This window comes from Macadamia integrifolia, chromosome 3 (genome assembly GCF_013358625.1).
Source record: "Macadamia integrifolia cultivar HAES 741 chromosome 3, SCU_Mint_v3, whole genome shotgun sequence".
NCBI lineage: Eukaryota > Viridiplantae > Streptophyta > Magnoliopsida > Proteales > Proteaceae > Macadamia > Macadamia integrifolia.
In genome coordinates, this window is record NC_056559.1 from 20,887,376 (window position 1) to 20,905,252 (window position 17,877).

Consider the following 17,877-nt stretch of genomic DNA (forward strand, 5'->3'; position numbering starts at 1 on the left):
GATGATCTTAATTGGAGTAGTGAGTGGATGATTGGTGAATCAGAGGATGAATTAGTGCATCCTGAGAATGATATCACTTGGAGAGATGTTGATAGAGCACTTGGAGCATCTTCATCATATCAAGGCCACAATAGACCAAGGAGGGCTCCCGCATCTACCAGTGGAACCAATCTTTGCTATACCCGGCGTGGTAGGAGGGTTGAGCTTGAGGATTCGTCAGATGAAGAAGTGGATGAGATGAGTGAAGAGGATATTCGTGATGATGAAAACATTGAGGATGATTATGGCATAGCTCCAAATGATGCAAGCCAGCAACAGAATGCAGACGAAGAAGAAGATTTTAATTTAATTACTGATTTGGATTGAAAGTCTTTGAGTCTTAGAACTTTGACGTATTTTGAGTCTTTAAACTTTAAAGTTTTTTGAGTCCTTGAACTTTTAAGTATTTGACTTTCTTTGTTTACTAAATTCTTAGCATTTTAGTTTATTTTATGTTTTAGCTTCATTGAAGTTAAGTTTTTTAGAATGATTAAGAATCCCCAGGTTAGTCACTTCTCATCCATTTAATTTGGCATCTCGATTTTTACTTTCGATGTATTTTAATTCTAAGTTCTTAATTACTTCTTTGACAGGAGTAGAAATATAGTGGATGACCTTAGGGCTTAGGCACTCATTATGGCATCATAGAGGTAAGTATAATAAATACTTGTATATTTTATGTCTTCTTTTCTTTATATTTATAATTTTGTTTCATAATTATGTATTTATATTATATGTTAATATGTTATGATGATTGATGATTGAATATTGATGATTCATGATTGAATATTGATGATTCATGATTGATGATGAATTGATGATGAACTTAGTTTATTCACTTTATTGATTTGTTTTCTTGATGAATATCTTACATTGGTATGAATATAAACATTTAATATTTATTTAGCATATGAGTAATAGGATTTAACTAGTATTTGAGTCAAATAGATTGGTTTTATAAAAAAAAGTACACAAGAACGCTTTAGTCAATAAGGCGACGCTTTATGCCCGCCTTATTGCCAAGGCGCTCCGACAGGCCCTCAAACGCCTATGTCGCACCAGCGCCTTAAAAACTATGGTTTCTACTCCTGTCAAAGAAGAATGAAGCTCACTGCTGCCGGAGCAAAATGATCGCCTGGATCAGTGATTCTTCCTTGTTCCTTGATTCCTTCTCAAAGCCCTTTCTTAAAACCCTTGACAAAATCCAAACCCTGTTTGTGAATCGGGTTTTTGTTTTGTTTGTTTTGGTTATTTTTTGTGAAGTAAAGTTGATCCCATACATCTCAAGTGTTAAAAAAATCATACACCTACCAATAAAAAATCTATATTTGAAATCTTCATCAAGTAATTTTAAAACGTGTTTAAAAAAAAAACCTATAAGGCGCCACTTCACATAAGACGGAGCACTGTCTTACCATCTCTAGACCGCATCGGCGCTGTTAAGGTGTCGCCTTACCAGCGCCTTAAAAACTATGGCACCAGCAACTACAGACCTTGAATGGCCTTCAAACTGGTCTTTTGATGGAGCTTTTGAACTTCAACAAGCTTGTAATGATCATGGTTTAAAGTATCTCCGATACTGATACGATACCCTCCGATACGTATCTTAAATTTAGCCGACCTATACGATACATGGAATTTTTAAAATCCTTTTGTATCGATATATATCCTACGATACATACCGATATGCATCAATACACCGATACACACCGATACGATATGATATGCACCGATACGACTTTATGGAAAATATAAAATCGAGGTGAAATGTACGTTTCGATATATATCAATACGTATCAGTGTATCGATCGGTACGTATCGGTGAGTATCGGTATGTGTCGATCAGTACGTATCAGTGAGTATCGATACGTATCGGTGCGTATTGGTACACAGTGCGCTATGGTCATATAATGGCCAAGATGGATAATTTTTCAGAAAAATACGATTTTTTTAGGGATTTTTATTCCAAAGTTGCTACCAGTCATACTGCTCTCTAACTAAAGTGGAAATCAAGGTTGGGACACAAGGATTTTACATTATGGGACAACTACAAACCTTGAATTCTTAGTGTGATACCCTCAATTTAGTGTTTATGCATAATACATGTTATCAATAGATTTTTTTAATAAATTCTTTATGCGAAAGTGTTTAAAAAAATGTTTCCTATTCATTTATGTGTATCTTTAGAGCATCTTAGCATATCTCCGATACGATATGATACCCTCCGATACGTATCTTAATTTTGGCCGACTGATACAGCGACCGATACCAATACTTTAATCCTTGGTAATGATCACTCAAACACTCTCTCATAGCAAACAAATAAAAGGAAAATAAAGAGAATTGATGGAGGGTTGAGAAGGGTGGAAGAAGAATTAGGGAATGAGCATGTCATCCCTCAAGGTAATAGCTATCTCAGCCATCAGTAAACACTCAATTTTTATAAACTTCAACCTCCATTGACTTCATAATGATCAATGGGCATTAAATAGCCTCACAAAATTTGGAAATACAAAAATAATAGAAAAGGAAACTGAAGGACTAAAATAAGACTTTCTAATTTGTGTCTAACTTGCTAACCAAGCTTAACAAAATTAGAAACTAACAGTTGAACTTAAAAGGAAGCTAATCTAATTACAAATAGAAAACTAATTGCTTAACCAAAAAGGAAACTAACTTGGACAAAAAATAAGAATTAAATATTATGTTAGCTGGACCAAATCAATGGCTGCTAGAGATCTTCTCTTGGAGTTGAATAAGGGACAGTTGTATAGCTTCTAAAAGAACATTTTGAAGACCAAAACTTGCTGAGAAAAATACTGTTCACGTGAACAGTAACACCTGTTATGGAAGCTGCAAGACAGGCTGGATTGATGGCTGCTTGGGCTCTTCTAGAAGACCACTTAGGGAAGTAAAATATTCACTATTCAAGGGGTTGCTATGCAGGTTCAATGGCTGAAGGAGTGGACCAGCATGGCAACATAGGTGCAAAATTGGGGCCAACTAGGCTGGCTCGACGGGACTAAACCAGGTCAAGACTTGGGACAAAACTAAACCATGGTTTGATCAGTTCGAGTCCTCCTTTCGACAGCTCTATCTACATCAGGGCATATTAGTGGACAGAGATCTAAATAATGGTGTAGTGGAGGTCAAAAGGCAGGGGGATAGGATTATAATCTATCAAACTGGTATTGGAGAAAGAGGTTGTCAATGTTGTTTGCGCATATGCACCCCAAGTAGGATTGGATGAAGGTTGCAAACGCCAATTTTGAAAGGACTGTAAGTTTATCCCTGGGGAGAGTCTAACCACCCAACATAAGCTAGTGGTTATGGATTTGCGCCTCAGTGCTCAGAAGCATAGGAGGAGAGAGCCTATATACCCTAAGATAAAATGATGGAAATTAAAAGGAGAGTCCCTAAATGCATGTACTAATAATGCGATCAAACAAGGGAAGTGGGACTTTGAGGGAGACACCAATGAGATGTGGAACGAGATGATAACTTATATTAAGAAGGTTGCAAAAGAGGTGCTAGGGGAAGCGAAGGGTAGGTGTCAAGCACCTAGAGAGACTTGGTGGTGGGATGATAAGGTCCAAGCTGCCATTAAAATCAAGAAAGATTGTTTTAGACATGGCAAAGGACTAAAGTAAAAGAGGATAAGAAGAGGTATTATGAAGCTAGAAACAAAGCAAGAGAGACTGTAAGAATAGCTAAGGCGAAGAAATATGAGGATCTATATATCAACCTAAACACAAAAGAAGGAGAAAAAACTATTTATAAGTAGCTAAGATGAGAAAAAGGAAGAGCAAAGTTTTCGACCAGGTGAGGTGTATCAAAGGTGAGGATGGAAGAGTGTTGGTAAGGGATGAGGACATTGTGAAGAGATGGGATAATTTTAATTGTGACCTACTAAATGGAGACAGTTCAAGTAGAAATGACCAAAACAATTGCATTACTCAACAAGATATCACACGTTATAGATATGTCTGAAAGGTCAGTGTAGCGGAAGTTAAAAAAGCCCTAAGAAAGATGAAAGCTGGCAAGACACCAAGCCCAGATGAAATTCCAATTGAAGTGTGGAAAACCCTAGGGATTTGTGGGGTTAATTGGTTAACCAATCTGTTTAACCTTATAATAAATACAAAGAAGATGCCAGATGAATGGAGGAGAAGTATTGTAGTGCCGGTCTACAAAAATAAAGGTGATATCCAAAGTTGTAATAACTATAGAAGCATAAAACTTATGAGCCATACCATGAAACGTTGGGAGAAGGTTATTGAAGCCTGCCTGAAAAGAGAGTCTTGTATCTCGGTAAACCAATTTGGATTCATGTCAGGTAGGTCCACAACAGAAGCTATCTACTTATTGAGAAGACTCATAAAAAGGTATAGAGATATCAAGAAGGATCTTCATATGACCTCTATTGACCTGAAACATACCTATGACCCTAAAGACTGACTCCAATGTGTCCTAGTGAAGAGAGGGGTATCAAGTAAATATGTGGAGATAATCAAAGATATGTATTAGGGTGTGATGACTAGTGTGAGATCTTTGGGAGGTCTGGGCAAGGAATTCCCAATCACGATTGGGTTACATCAAGAATCAACTTTAAGCCCTTATCTATTTGCACTTATCATGGATGAGCTAACTAAGAACATTCAAGACGAGGTCCCGTGGTGTATGCTCTTCGTTGATGATATTGTCTTAGTGGATGAGACAAAATCAAAGATTAACACTAAGTTAGAACTATGGAGATCAACATTGGAAACAAGAGGCTTCAAGATTAGTAGAACAAAGACGGAGTATATGATGTGTAATTTTAGTAACACTATGATGGATAATGACATGGTGAGATTTGAAGAAAGAGAGATACCGCAAAGTGACTCCTTTAGGTATCTGGGATCAATTATAAATAAAGATAGGGGCATAGAGGATGATGTTTCACAGAGAATTAAAGTGTGATGGATGAAGTAGAGAGAGTAATGTGTGACCGACATATCCCCTTAAAGCTCAAACAGAAGTTTTATAGGATTGTTGTACGACCGGCTATGATGTATGGAGCGGAATGTTAGGCAGTCAAGAAGTGTCATTGCGAAGCTTTGTGTAGCAGAGATGAGGATGTTAAGATGGATGTGTGGAAAAACTAGGAAGGATAAAATAAGAAATGAACGTATTAGAGTTGATCTAGGAGTTGCCTCAATCAATGACAAGCTCCGAGAAAGTCGTTTGAGATTGTATGGTCATGTTAAATGTAAGCCTAGAGATGCCCCAGTAAGAAGTAGTGATATGATGCCGATTGATGGAGTGAAAAGAACTAGGGGCAGGCCTAAAATGACCATAGGAGAAGTTGTGAGAATGACATGCATAGTTAGGGTCTTATACCAAGTATGACCTCGGATAGAGCCTATTGGAGAGCAAGGATCTAGGTTGCCGACCTCATTTAGCGGATAGTATCCTGACTTGCTGGGTTGTCCCTCTTTCCTCTTTCATTTGTCCTTTTCGTCAATTTCATTTTCACTTCTCTTCTCATTCCCCCCCCCCAATTTTCTCATTTCCCCCTCTCCCCTCTCAGTTATGTGTCTCTTCATTCCCCCTTTCTCTGTTTAAACCACAGTTTCTCCTACTTTGTTTTGTGGGATCCATGTAGCCGACTCCATTAAGTTGGGATAAGGCTTAGTTTGTTGTTGTTGTATGATCCCACCAAACCAATAAAAATCCAATTATAAAAAAGCTATGGCAATTCTGTAATTTCTGGAAAGCTTAAGACCCCGTTAGGAAAGGTAAAACAGAATCTGGAATAGAAGAATAACTGATTTAAGCTATGTTTGGCTGCAATGGGAATTAAAGGGAAGGGAAGTGAAATTTTCATACTTAAAAGAGAAATACTTAAAATGTATGTAATCATTATCCCATGTGACTATATCATTAACTTCAAATAATTCCACATTTGGTTACAAAATATCACTTTACTTTGCATCCAAAACCCTTTATTATAATATGTAAAATAAAAATTACATGTAAAATGTATCATTACTAAATACAGTATAATCACATTGGATCACATGGGGTAATGATTATAAACATTTCTTTTTTAGGTATGAAAATTTCACTTCCCTTCCCTTTAAATTCCCCTTACCACCAAAAGGAGCCTAAAGGAAACAGACTAAGCTGGAATTTCAGAAATAGGGTAAAACAGAAACAACTCAAAAAAAGGAAGGGTTTTAATAATTATCCAGGGAATTTGTCCTCTACTCTTTTTCTAAAATACCAGTCTTCTTCTACCTTAAGTTAGAAACAAATCAGCAGAGACCTAAACTAGTAACTAACGATAAAGTTGGACAGCTCAAAGCAGCTCAGATTGAGCTGAAACTCTAGGGGATGGAATCGCCCTGCCCAGGTGAACAGGTCTCAGACAGAAACTATTAAACCTATTGGCTTAAAATGCTGCAATGGAAAAGTTGCAGAAACTCAGGGAAACAGAGCAGGTTGTAAAACAGCTTGTAAACTGATGATGAAACTGATAACAAAAACAGAATTTAATAGAGAATGGTGGCAGCAGTTTAAATACTGTGTCATTCTAAGGGAAATTTCCTGTAAACTGGCCTTCCTTTCCCTTGGACCACATTATTGCATTCGGACTATTTGGAGGTGGCCCAATCACATCATCCCATTATTATTTGTGATGGGAGCTTTAATAAGAACTCCTGTGCAGCTGGCTGGGCTCATATCATTGCACTTGACAGGAAATTTGACAGTTTATGGATTCAATAAGCTAAACTCTATCAAACTCCTCAATCAATATTAACAAACAACATGACCAGCAAAGAAAACAACAGGGTGGTCTACGATCAGCAGCAAGCAAGAAGCCGGATGCACCAACAGTGGCCCCAAAAAGAAAAGGCCTACCACTAGATAAACGGGCTAATACACCATGCAACCAAGCAACGGCTAATCTACAACCAAAGAAGCAGTGGCTAGATGATCTACAACCAAAAAAACATGTCACTTGCGCCACTGTGCGTTTGCATGCTTTGACACGTTAACACGCGCAGAAAGAAAACATATGCGCCCCTAACATAGTCAAGACAATGGTGGTGGCTCAAAGGGTTCGATTAAACTATTTGCAGGTCTAGCAGGCATCAATGACCAAACTATACAAAAGTAAAGAGGGGATCATAAGATTTCATAAGCTTTTAAGGGTTGACCAACCTATACGCAAGTATTGTGGGGGTTAAAGGGGTTACTTGATAGTTCGATAAGCCAAAGAAAGATAGGAATGCTTTCTCCCAGTTCTGTTTCTTTTATTTGAAACATCAGGGAGTTCCCGGGGCCTCATTAGGTGCGTCAGCTGCTTTGTTCTTATGTTTAATGGGGAGGGGGGGGCTCCTTCTCAACTCCGAGCATTTCAGTTTCTTGGGGAGATTTTGAGTGAAAGAAAATATTTAAAGAAATGCTGATAGCTTTAGGCTTACTGCCTTCTCTGGAAATAGTCTTCCCTCCCTTGCTACATCAATAAGGTATGGTATAGCAGGGATTGAAACCCTTTAAACATGATCTATGGGGCAAGTTCAAGCCTAATTGGAGTGGCCCCTTTACCATCACAGAAATTCTTCCCGGAAAAGCTGTCAGATTGGTGGATCTAGATGGGGAAGAGTTGTGTTATTACGAAGAAGCCAGGGCTTTTGAGTTCTAACAATCGAGCCAAACTAGAGTTCTAGAGAGATTTTGGGTTTGTAGGATGTGCTCAAGAGGTAGAGGCAAGGGCATTAGTCCAAGAACAGCGAGGAGCAAAGTCATTAGGAGACACAATCGTAGACGTCTGGAGTCCGGATTGACTGTCAAGATCTAGTGGATTGGTTGCATCGGTGCAGGGAGTTTCAGTGGCCATGGAACTATTTTCTCTAATGCTGGACGTTACTACTTTATTGAACAATTTAACTCTGTAAATATTACAAAGCCGGAGAGAGCCTGGGTTTCCATAGCACACAAGTTTGCAAACAAAGCCAGAATAAACAAATGTGGGGTGAAAATATCTGCTACTTGGTTTCTGTTCTCTTTTCTTAATGCTTGATCATTATTCTAACCAAAAAATATATAGAATTATAACTTATAGGTAGAAACTATCATCAATTCTCACCAGCCTACTTTCAGTCCTATTTTTTACCAAAGTTACATTCAATAAACTCTTTTTTTTTTTTTTTTTTTTTCAGTATATCTTAAAACATTTCAATTCCTTTTTTTTTTTTTTTTTTAACCCAAGTGTCCAAGCTAGCTTACGCTCACCTCGACTAATCCTCGGGGAGACTAGCGTAGCAACCCGCCGCCACGGTCTCCACTTAAATCGCAGATGCACAGATGGGGAATCGAACTTGGGACCGTGCGCCTATCCACACAATCCCCAGTTCGCCCTAACCATCTAGGTGCCTATCCGAAGTTTATCTTCACAATTCAAAGTTAAAATTCTCCCTGCTTTTGTTCCATCCATCAAAAATATATCATCTACGAAAGCATATCAAGAAAAAAAGGGGGCGGGGGAAGCAATCCTGACCATCATGTGTTTGATATGCCACATAATTTCCATTTTAGGAATGACAAAAAACAACTCCCCCACCAACCCCCCCCCCCTAAAAAAAAAAAGGAATCAAGTTTGATCATCATGTGTGATAAAACCACTGCCTCTTCACTAGAACAAATATCCTTGGGTTCTATTTAATTGCTTCTTGAAAGTTCTAGAAAAAATAACTGAGACCTAGACAACATGGCTTTGATAGTAAAATGTTCAATTAACGGGTTACTCCATACTAATGGTACGATAAGTAAAGATGAGAGCTAGTGAAAATGGTAACGTCTACGAGGGATGGCAACATACCAATATATGCCAGTGTGAAGAATGAGAAATAACTACCAATAACTGACAAGAACCACAAACAAACCACAACCTGTCAAATAAAAAAAATGTCTCAGTTTTTTCCCTTATCTCAGTGAGTAATCATCAACAAGACTGAACTTTTAAAGAAAACGTTGCAGTGTCAGTAGAATAGTAGATTATGAATAAAAATGGTCCACAATGACAGACTGGATTTGCGATGAAGGCAGTGGTTGGGACCAATTATTGTGTGCTTAACCTGATGAGAAAACCACAGATTTACTTACATTTATTTCTCAAACCATTCACTTCTTACAAAAGAGAAGGCCAAAGAAAGAAAGAGATTGGATGCTCAACTCCAAAATATTCTGCAATAGATCTTAAAATCCTCTTCCCATTAAGGCCATGTCTACATCTTGGCATGGTAGACCATCCTCATTCATATTACAGAATTCTTCTCATACCATGTCTACATATAAGCATAATAGATCATCCTCATTTCAATTTCAGGATTCTTCCCCTTGAAATTAGATAATTTAATCATAGTTCTGAATACTAGACCAAATGTGAAATGCCAAAGGATTGCGCAGTTTCAACCCGCTTTTCACTGACAAGCAAAAGATGGTTCAATGGGACAGAGTTTGGCAGGTTTTCATGAAACTGACAGGTCTTACTAGTTTTGACACCTCCCTAAAGATGCAGTTTTGCCTTGAATCATACTACCTTCTTGCCATTCACAGTTCTGCCAGCCAGGTCCAGTTAAGTTTTCATATCAATGGATATGTGTAGTTGTTATTGTTGTTGTTGTTGTTGTTGTTGTTGTTGTTGTTGTTGTTGTTGTTGTATATTACAAAAGTATTACTAACCTTAAAAAAGAGGCTGAAATCTTTGCCAAGCGTGATATCATGTGCCATGAGCAGTAAATAGTTGATTTTAACACGAAATGATGCCGCAGCACTATTAACCATTTCCTCCGACAAGACTAGCTCTGGTAATGGTTGAAGTTGCCTGCCCATCAAAAGCAAAAGAGATGCCAGAAATTAAAATAAATTGTGTTTCAGGTAAAAAACGATAAGAAATAAACAGGTAGAGGCAAGATGACCTTACTTATTTTGGAAAACAGCAAAGTTGGAGCGAATAAACTGGATTACAATTATAATCAGAAAAACGTCTGAAAAAATTGACAAGAATGACAATCCGGAGTACTCAAACAGTAGCCATGCAACTGTGGCAACAACAATGACACCAAACGAAACATGCTGCCGCTTCCACATGATAACATCAGCAGCTAAAAGCACAAAAGAAACCCATTATTATATTAAATGAAACCAGAATAACAAAGAAAAAACAAACCCCTTGTTATAATAGATTTTTTTCCCTTTTTTGGGGGGGATTAATGTGCAGGGGAAGAAAATTATAGTCTCACATTTGCAGGAATCATGTTTGAACTATTCTCTATCACAACAAAGGAAGGTTGAATGGATTGGAGGATCTGGACTCATGCCAAGTAGAAAGTGCAAGCTCTGAGTAGAAGCAACTTTACAGAAAAAAAAAAAATAAAAGAGGAGAAAGAGAGGAAAAGAGGGAAGGAGAATAATAGCTGAGCATCCACATTGTGAAAATTTCGTGCTTTTCTGAAGGCCCTAAAGGGTAATGTAGGAATAAATAATTAAATATGATTCAATTTCTTACCACTCCTATCTCCCAAATTTTAAAAAACAGAAGTTGAATCAGCAAACACCCCTTAAGCTTGCAAATCCATGTTACCATTATATAGGATTTCAAAAGGTTTCTTGACTAAAAAATAAAAATATAAAATCAAAAAGAAAAATTGTATCCAAAGAATAAGAGGAAGATAGAGATAAAAGAATGACCTAAGTGAATGGAGACACTATTGAAGTTATTATAGCAAAGTTTACTGGCAATGCAAACTTGTTGCCTCTAAGAAATCAAGATGATGAAATAGTCATTATAATCTTTGGATTTTTCCCGAATCCTTCGTTTTCCCCAGAAACTGTTTTCAGCCATGGAGTTAATGATAGGGTAGCAGTCTTTGTAGTAGTTGTTAAGCAGGTCAAATAATTCTTTCTTAAATATCACACACACATGGTTAAATAGGCAAATATGAACCCTGCCCAGTGGACTGTTTTTCCTAAGGAAAATGAGCTCTACTCGGAAAAGGTTCTTTGTTTTACTTTAAATTTCCACTCGATACAAATAACAGTAAGTAAAGAGCATCAATTGTTTTATCTATTTTGCAGAATTTCCCACAGAAAGGCAGCAAAGTAGACAAAATATTATTTTTACATTAAAAATAATTTCCCTTAGGCTATGTTTGATAGTAAGGGAAATTTAAAGGGAATGGAAGTGAAATTTTAAGACTTTTAAAATAAATAAACAAATAAAAACCTTATGTAATCATTATCCCATGTTAATGTATAAATTACTTCAATTTCTAACCATATTTAGTAATGACACATTTTACATGTAATTTTTATTTTACATTTTAAAGCAAAAAAATCCATGGATTTTGCAGAACCAGGGCAGCACCCCCAGGTGCAACCGTTATCCAGCATCCACAGGCGCCGCCACCACCAGGTAGCACCCACAAGGCTGCAAGAATCTTAAAAAGAAAAAAATGGACCTGCAAATGGGGGGACAGAGGAGAAAGAAGAAGATTAGTATCTCTCTTCCTCCTCTTCCACTTACCACGAGTTTCTGCTTCAGATTACCCAAGCAAATCAAATAAAATGGAAAAATTTAAGCCCAAGATCCACACACACGCAAACAAAAGAGTTGATTCAGGGATTTGGCTCACCTGTAGTGACAGACAGAGTAGCTGACATTAGAGGAGCTTGGAGTGAGAGAGACAGAAGACTCTGTAATGCAGATTCTAACAGACCTTAGCTCAGAAGCTCACAGGGAAAGGGCACGCAAATGTCAGCTCCTCTATTCCACTCTGCTGCTGCGCTTAGAAGGAGCTTCAGAACGATCAAATGGCAAGATCAAGGTTGGAAAACTTCGTCTGAAACCATGATTCTTTTGTAATTTGTTCCTTTTAAGTCCTAACTTCCATTTTTTATTTTGCACGGAGAACAAGGATTCTCTCTCAATCGATCAAATGGTGTTACAGGGAACTTTACCTTCCCATTTCTGTCCATTTATGTCGTCCACCCCATCACCATGTGGTTCCCAATCCCACAAGAATCCCACCCCATGGTACCCTCTAAACAAAGAATGCATAAGGGAAAAAAGGAAAGAAGAAATATAAGAGAAAAATATACAAGAAAAATCCTAAGGAAACTCCTAGTAGAGCCTCAGAAGGGATATAACAATTGGATATAACTCCTCATACAATCCGTTTCTGTGCACCCTGAAGCCCAGTAAATTCATCCACAAGGGAATTAACTGACTGCAACCTCCAAGATTCTGTCACTATTTTCACACTAAGGATCTTTAATTGGTCGTTGATATTACTAGTTCAGAACACTGCCACTTGATGTTCTTGGTGTATAACTTATTCCTTCTAGATTACTTCTTCAGTAGTTCTCAGACCTGTTTTGTATCTTTCAGTTGTATGAATTTAAATCTGAACCTTCAGTTATAGTTCTTGATAGAATATTGACTTTTTCCCCTGCAAGATTCTTTGTTTCTGGAGTAATTAATTAATCTATATGATGTTTACTCATATTCCAGCAACTGTAAGTTCCACATACTGATTTACTTTGCTCTGCTCATCATTCAAGGATTGTTTTCTGTCTTAATAGCCAGACCTTAATCCCTATACCAACCAGTAACCTGTATGGGTGTGAGAAATTCTCCCATCTTAGTCGCATGGATTATGAGCAGATCCTATAATTGTGTTTCAAGTTTTCATATTCCAGCAAGTGTAAGTTACACATATTGATTTACTGATGCAGATTAATCACCAAAATAGGCTTGTTTTATTAAGAATAAGCCTAGGGTTGGGTTCTATACATGTTGGGCCTTTGATTCCATGTGTTTTGAGTGTAATAGGCCACTTTTATGGGCTTAAACTAGGGGTTCTAAGGTTGCATACGGGATTCATTGATTTGTTTCATTTTTCATCAGTTTCCTTTTTAGTTGGGTTTGATTTGAGTTATATTTGTTTCCTTAAGAGTCAAGCTATTAGTTGAGTGATGAAGAATTGAAGACATATACCAGAAGGGGGAAGAGGGTCGACCACCACCACAGTGGCTGAGGCCGACCAAGGCTGTTTCCAAGCCCCACGCTTGGGTATTGATGGGGATCTAGCTTGGATTTAGTTTATAAATTAGTTTCTAATTTTAGCTTCTAATTTCAGTCCAATATTAGTTTCTAATTCCAGTCTATATTTAGTTTCATTTTTCATTAGTTTACAATCTCAGTTTTTAGTAATTACATATTAGTAGTTTTGTTATTTCAGTTTTAGTAACTTTGAGTTACCAATATTTGTAAACACTCCCCATCGTTATAAATAAAGGAAAGGGGCTCTTTTATGCCCCACGATTTTATGAATAACCATATGCTGCTGTCGCTGCTTCTCCCTGTGAGCATGCTTTGTGTTTGATCAAAATGTGGGTTGATGTGTGATCCAATGACTCCTTGGGCGTGAAGTCCAGGAGGTCTTTTTCAGGCTCTATTATTCTCTTCAAGTCTTCCCTATTCTCAAGGTCTTACACTGCTGCGACACAGGTATTTATACTTCAAATTTTCTGCCCAGAAATTCTGAAATAGAACCTTTCGGCCTCTACTGCTGGAGCCAGTTCCAGCCACTGATTGGCCCCCAAACTGAGGTCGATTGTTCCCCTATACTCCCTTATGGATCGACCCAATGTAAGTCTGATTCTAAGTTGCCATTAAAGAGATATTCAAAATCTCCAGAATTTTGTCCTGTAGTGAATCTGCCATAATATAACCAGAATCGGTAGCTGATCTGTTTAATTTTGTTCTGCTATTTTCCTGCTGTTGTTTTGGGACTGCTGCCTCTTATTACTACTGCTGGATTCTATTTTATTTGACCTACTGAAATCTGGGCTAGATAGCATTGAATACCGTGATCGATAGCCACTGTTTCCCTTTTTTCTGTGGTCTGATTTTTGCTGGTATATCAATCTGCTGTGGATTATTGTGGAGGTTATGTGGTTGTTCTTTGGTTTAATTTTCCTGCAGTTTTGAGTCTAGTTTGCTTGTCAAATCTAGTCCTACATTATTGAGTCAAGTCATTAGTAGTTAGTTTCCTTTTTCAACTAGTTTCTAATTTCAGTTTTTAGTGACTATTGTATTAGGAGAATATTTGGTTTCCTTTTTTGAGGAACCTTCTATTTTGTAATTCCCTCCCCCATCAACATTATAAATAAAGAGGAGGAGGCTCCTAAAAAAAAAGAATGAATTTTGATAAACAAATTAATGGCTGCTACTATTGTCTTCTCAATGAAGAGTTGTCTTGCGTTTGATCAAGGCTGATAGAATTGGTGTTTGATCCAATTGGCTCTCTGCGATGAGAAGCCCGAGAGGTTCCTTCCATCTACTGTTCTCTTTATTCTATTGCTCTTCAACCATCCAGGTAATTAGTTCTGTTCTTCTCTTAATTCTGATCTGAGATTTTCCAGAATTTTCTGTACACCAACCCTTCACTGGTCAGACCAACCAGCCATCTGATGGCCCCTATTCTGGTCGAGTGTTAGGATTAGTAAGAGGGTGGTCCAATCCTAATTTGGGGTCAATCAAACCTGGGGTTTTATTGCTATAATAATTTTCCCTATTCTGTCCAATTCTAATTAGTTCAATTTCTGTCCAGAATTTTGGTTCGATTTGTACCGAAAATTGCTTAGTGTTTGCTGGCCTTGTTCCTCATTAATTTAATATATTTAAGTTGGTGATTTAAGCACTTACTTCCTGATTATCATTCAGTTACGGATTTCTGAGTTACTGAGGTCGATTTGTCTGTTTGAGTTTCTTCTGTTCCTGTGGTGTTTTATTACTGTATGTGGACTGTTAGGACCCTATTACTACTTCTGGTTAGTCCTGTCATCTGGTATATTATCTGATCTCATAATCTCCCAATTTCTGGGTTGGGGATTCTGATTTACAAGGCACTGTTTTATTCCTTTATTCTGGCTGTTGTTTGCTGCCTATCTTTGGGTGATTATTGGTTGTTCTTTGAATAAAAGTTCCTGCAGTTGAGACTTGGTTAGACCTCTATCCTAATCTACATTATTTACTTTGCTCTACTCACCATTCAAGAATTTTTTTCTTTCTTAATAGCCAGACACTAATCCCTATACCAACCAGTCACCTGTATAGGTGTGAGAAATTCTCCCACCCTAGTGGCATTGATTATGGGCTGATCCTATAATTGTGTTTCAAGTTTGATATTAACTGATTGCATCTCCTTGAGTTATTTGGATTGTATTTATATAATCCTACATATCATATTGCAATCCAACACCCTTTTAACCATATTTTTCCCATTTTCTTTCATACCCCTGTACTATCCCTGCCACCATAAATGTGATAAGGTAAGTGTAACCAGTAGACTAACATAATCTATTTAGGGATTTGGGTGATTTTGTATCAAAACCAAACTCGGTGGCTGATGAGCACCAAATCAGTATCAAAGGTGCTGCTATAATAGGGTGATATAACCCCTAAAAACTCAATGAATTCTGAAGTTCACGACTTGCAGTAGACTAGAACATAATGTTGTAAATAAAACTCCAAGAAAAGAGTGCCGCAGGTCATGATAAGAGAACTTCAACTCCACAAAAATCAGACCTCTGATCAGCCCAATACTATGAGCATAGGAACGTACTCAAATAGAAAATAAAAAACCCAAAGTTTGAGATAAAATTGTTGGCTGATAGTGGAGTAATTGCCGATAAAGAAAAAGATGAGGAACTGAACAAGTGATATTGCAAGTCTTGTCTAACACTACTACTGTCATATGTCTCAATAGGAAACCACAATACCTCTAGGACCATTAATTTAACAGTAAGACAAGTCTTCTCTAACAATACTACCGTCATACATAGAACACAAAGTTCTATATATCCTATACTCACAATCACCTCTCTAGAGTAAAGGTTGTACTGTACTCTCTATTTCACACCAAAACCAGTCCGTCTTTATATACACTTAGGTACCTAAGACCCTATGACACACACACACACACACACACACATATATATATATATATTCATCCACTGTAAATGCATTGTACAGTAACACTCCAAATTTCTATTCTTCAAATCTCTCGAAATTAAACAGACTTGCAGTCAAATTGCAACTTCATCAAGTAGTTATGATTGGTCTATAGAAACAAGAAATGAGGACTCGCAGACGGTAGATAATATGAAGGAACAATGGGAACATTTAAGCATAGCAATCCAGATACTGTGAAAGAGGTCAATAATACTACTTCTTCCTCTTCTAATATTACTTCCTTTATTTTTTTTTCTGTCAGTAATTATTCCTTCTTCCATCATTCGCGGCCTGCACTCTTAATCAAGTAATAGGGGCTTTCCCAGAGCCACGAGTATATGACCCGTTGGCACTGAAGCCACAAACTCGAATAGTTCGTTCAGCAGTCTTGATGGGAATGGTAATCCTGAGTCTTACCTTAGGAGATCCCTTGACTAGTACTAATTTTTAGTAGTTTAGTGAGGTGTGATATTCTAAACTGTTTCTAACTATCCACCCAATATCTGAGACTGATCAGTTCTGTGTATTCAATCGAAAGCGAAAGGGATAAAACTGAATCTGATTTAGCAACTACTTAGGACTATTCATACCTTTGCCTCCTCCCATTATCTGCCACAACGACCTTTGGCGACCAAATAACCGATAACCCTGGCAATCAGAAGATGAAGAACAGCAAGGATCAACCAAATTTTCTTTCCTTGCATCTCCTTCAGCATCAAGAACTGGAAAGTCTTCTGACTTATCCATCAATCCACTGCCAAATAAATTAAAAAAAGAAAAAAAAAATTAGTATATCAGATTTTAGAAGAAACAGTAACACTGAATATCACAAATTCAATCAATTATCTGCCAAAAAATGCCTGCAGAAATCATATTCGAAAGATACTGACCTGCAAATAACTCGGAATCACAAGTTATAATAAGAAGAATTACAAGACGAAGGAGAAGAATGACCTAAAATTCTGTTTTGCGGTGTTTGAAGGTTGGTGGAAAGGAAGTTGAAAGTAAAGAAAATTATAAAGGCGTCCGTGAACACAATGGAGGCATTGAACGAAACAGACACAGGAAAGTATCATAGAAAACCAAAACCCATTCTTTGTTCATTGGAATGAATTAAAAACTGCTCTTCGCGGTCAAACAGAGATTATCGGCCAAAAGTTACTTTTGGAAACGGTAAAGCATTTTCTTTTCACCAGTGTCATCTAGAGGGAGAGATAAATTTCTTCTTAGTGTGGACGATAAGAACGGTTACCTATGACCCAAAGGGCCGTTTGATAATGTTTCAAGAAATACGTAACTGTTTCATATAACTATTTCGTTTCATTTATTTTTAGAAATATAAATAGAAATTTTTATTTATTTATGGTTTAAGAAACAACCCAGGCAAAATAAGTCACCGTTTCTGAAAACGACTTGTGATAATTCTTTCACTGGTTATCATCAACTTCTAAAAACATGACTTATCAAACACCTTCAATTTTGTTTCTGTTTCTAGAAACGGAAATTTATGTTTCTGCCATTTATTGAAACAGAAACGGCAGAAACATCATCAAACGGGCCCTAATATTAGTATTGAATAAGTCATATCGTGTCCATATCGTCGATATCATCCATATCGAATTGGTATCGAATTAATATCAGTTGAAATAAGTGTGTCAAAAGGTTTGGTTCCAGTTCGCTCTACATTTTGACAAGGTGAAATCAAAATTGCACCGGATTAGAATAAGGTAAAATCAAAATCGTTTTCATCTTATTTCGGCTTTAGCAGT

At 37.2% G+C, this 17,877-nt stretch overlaps 1 protein-coding gene across 4 annotated transcripts in view; it reads right to left on the reverse strand.

The window, feature by feature from the left end:
• LOC122074461 (reticulon-like protein B16) overlaps positions 1-17,339 on the reverse strand; it is a 38,394-nt gene extending 21,055 nt beyond the window's left edge. Inside the window, exons 1-5 of one of the 4 annotated variants that reach the window (XM_042639278.1) lie at positions 17,063-17,339; positions 16,699-16,862; positions 10,013-10,193; positions 9,772-9,913; positions 8,909-8,978 (exon numbers count right to left, since the gene is read on the reverse strand). In XM_042639278.1, coding sequence (XP_042495212.1) covers positions 8,909-8,978; positions 9,772-9,913; positions 10,013-10,193; positions 16,699-16,862; positions 17,063-17,184 — 679 coding nt within the window. In that variant the 5' untranslated portion in view covers positions 17,185-17,339. Of the gene's footprint in view, positions 1-8,908; positions 8,979-9,771; positions 9,914-10,012; positions 10,194-16,698; positions 16,863-16,998 lie in introns of all 4 variants that reach the window. The other 3 variants (XM_042639276.1, XM_042639274.1, XM_042639277.1) reach the window with 3 other exon arrangements.
• Between the last annotated feature and the right edge of the window lie 538 nt (positions 17,340-17,877).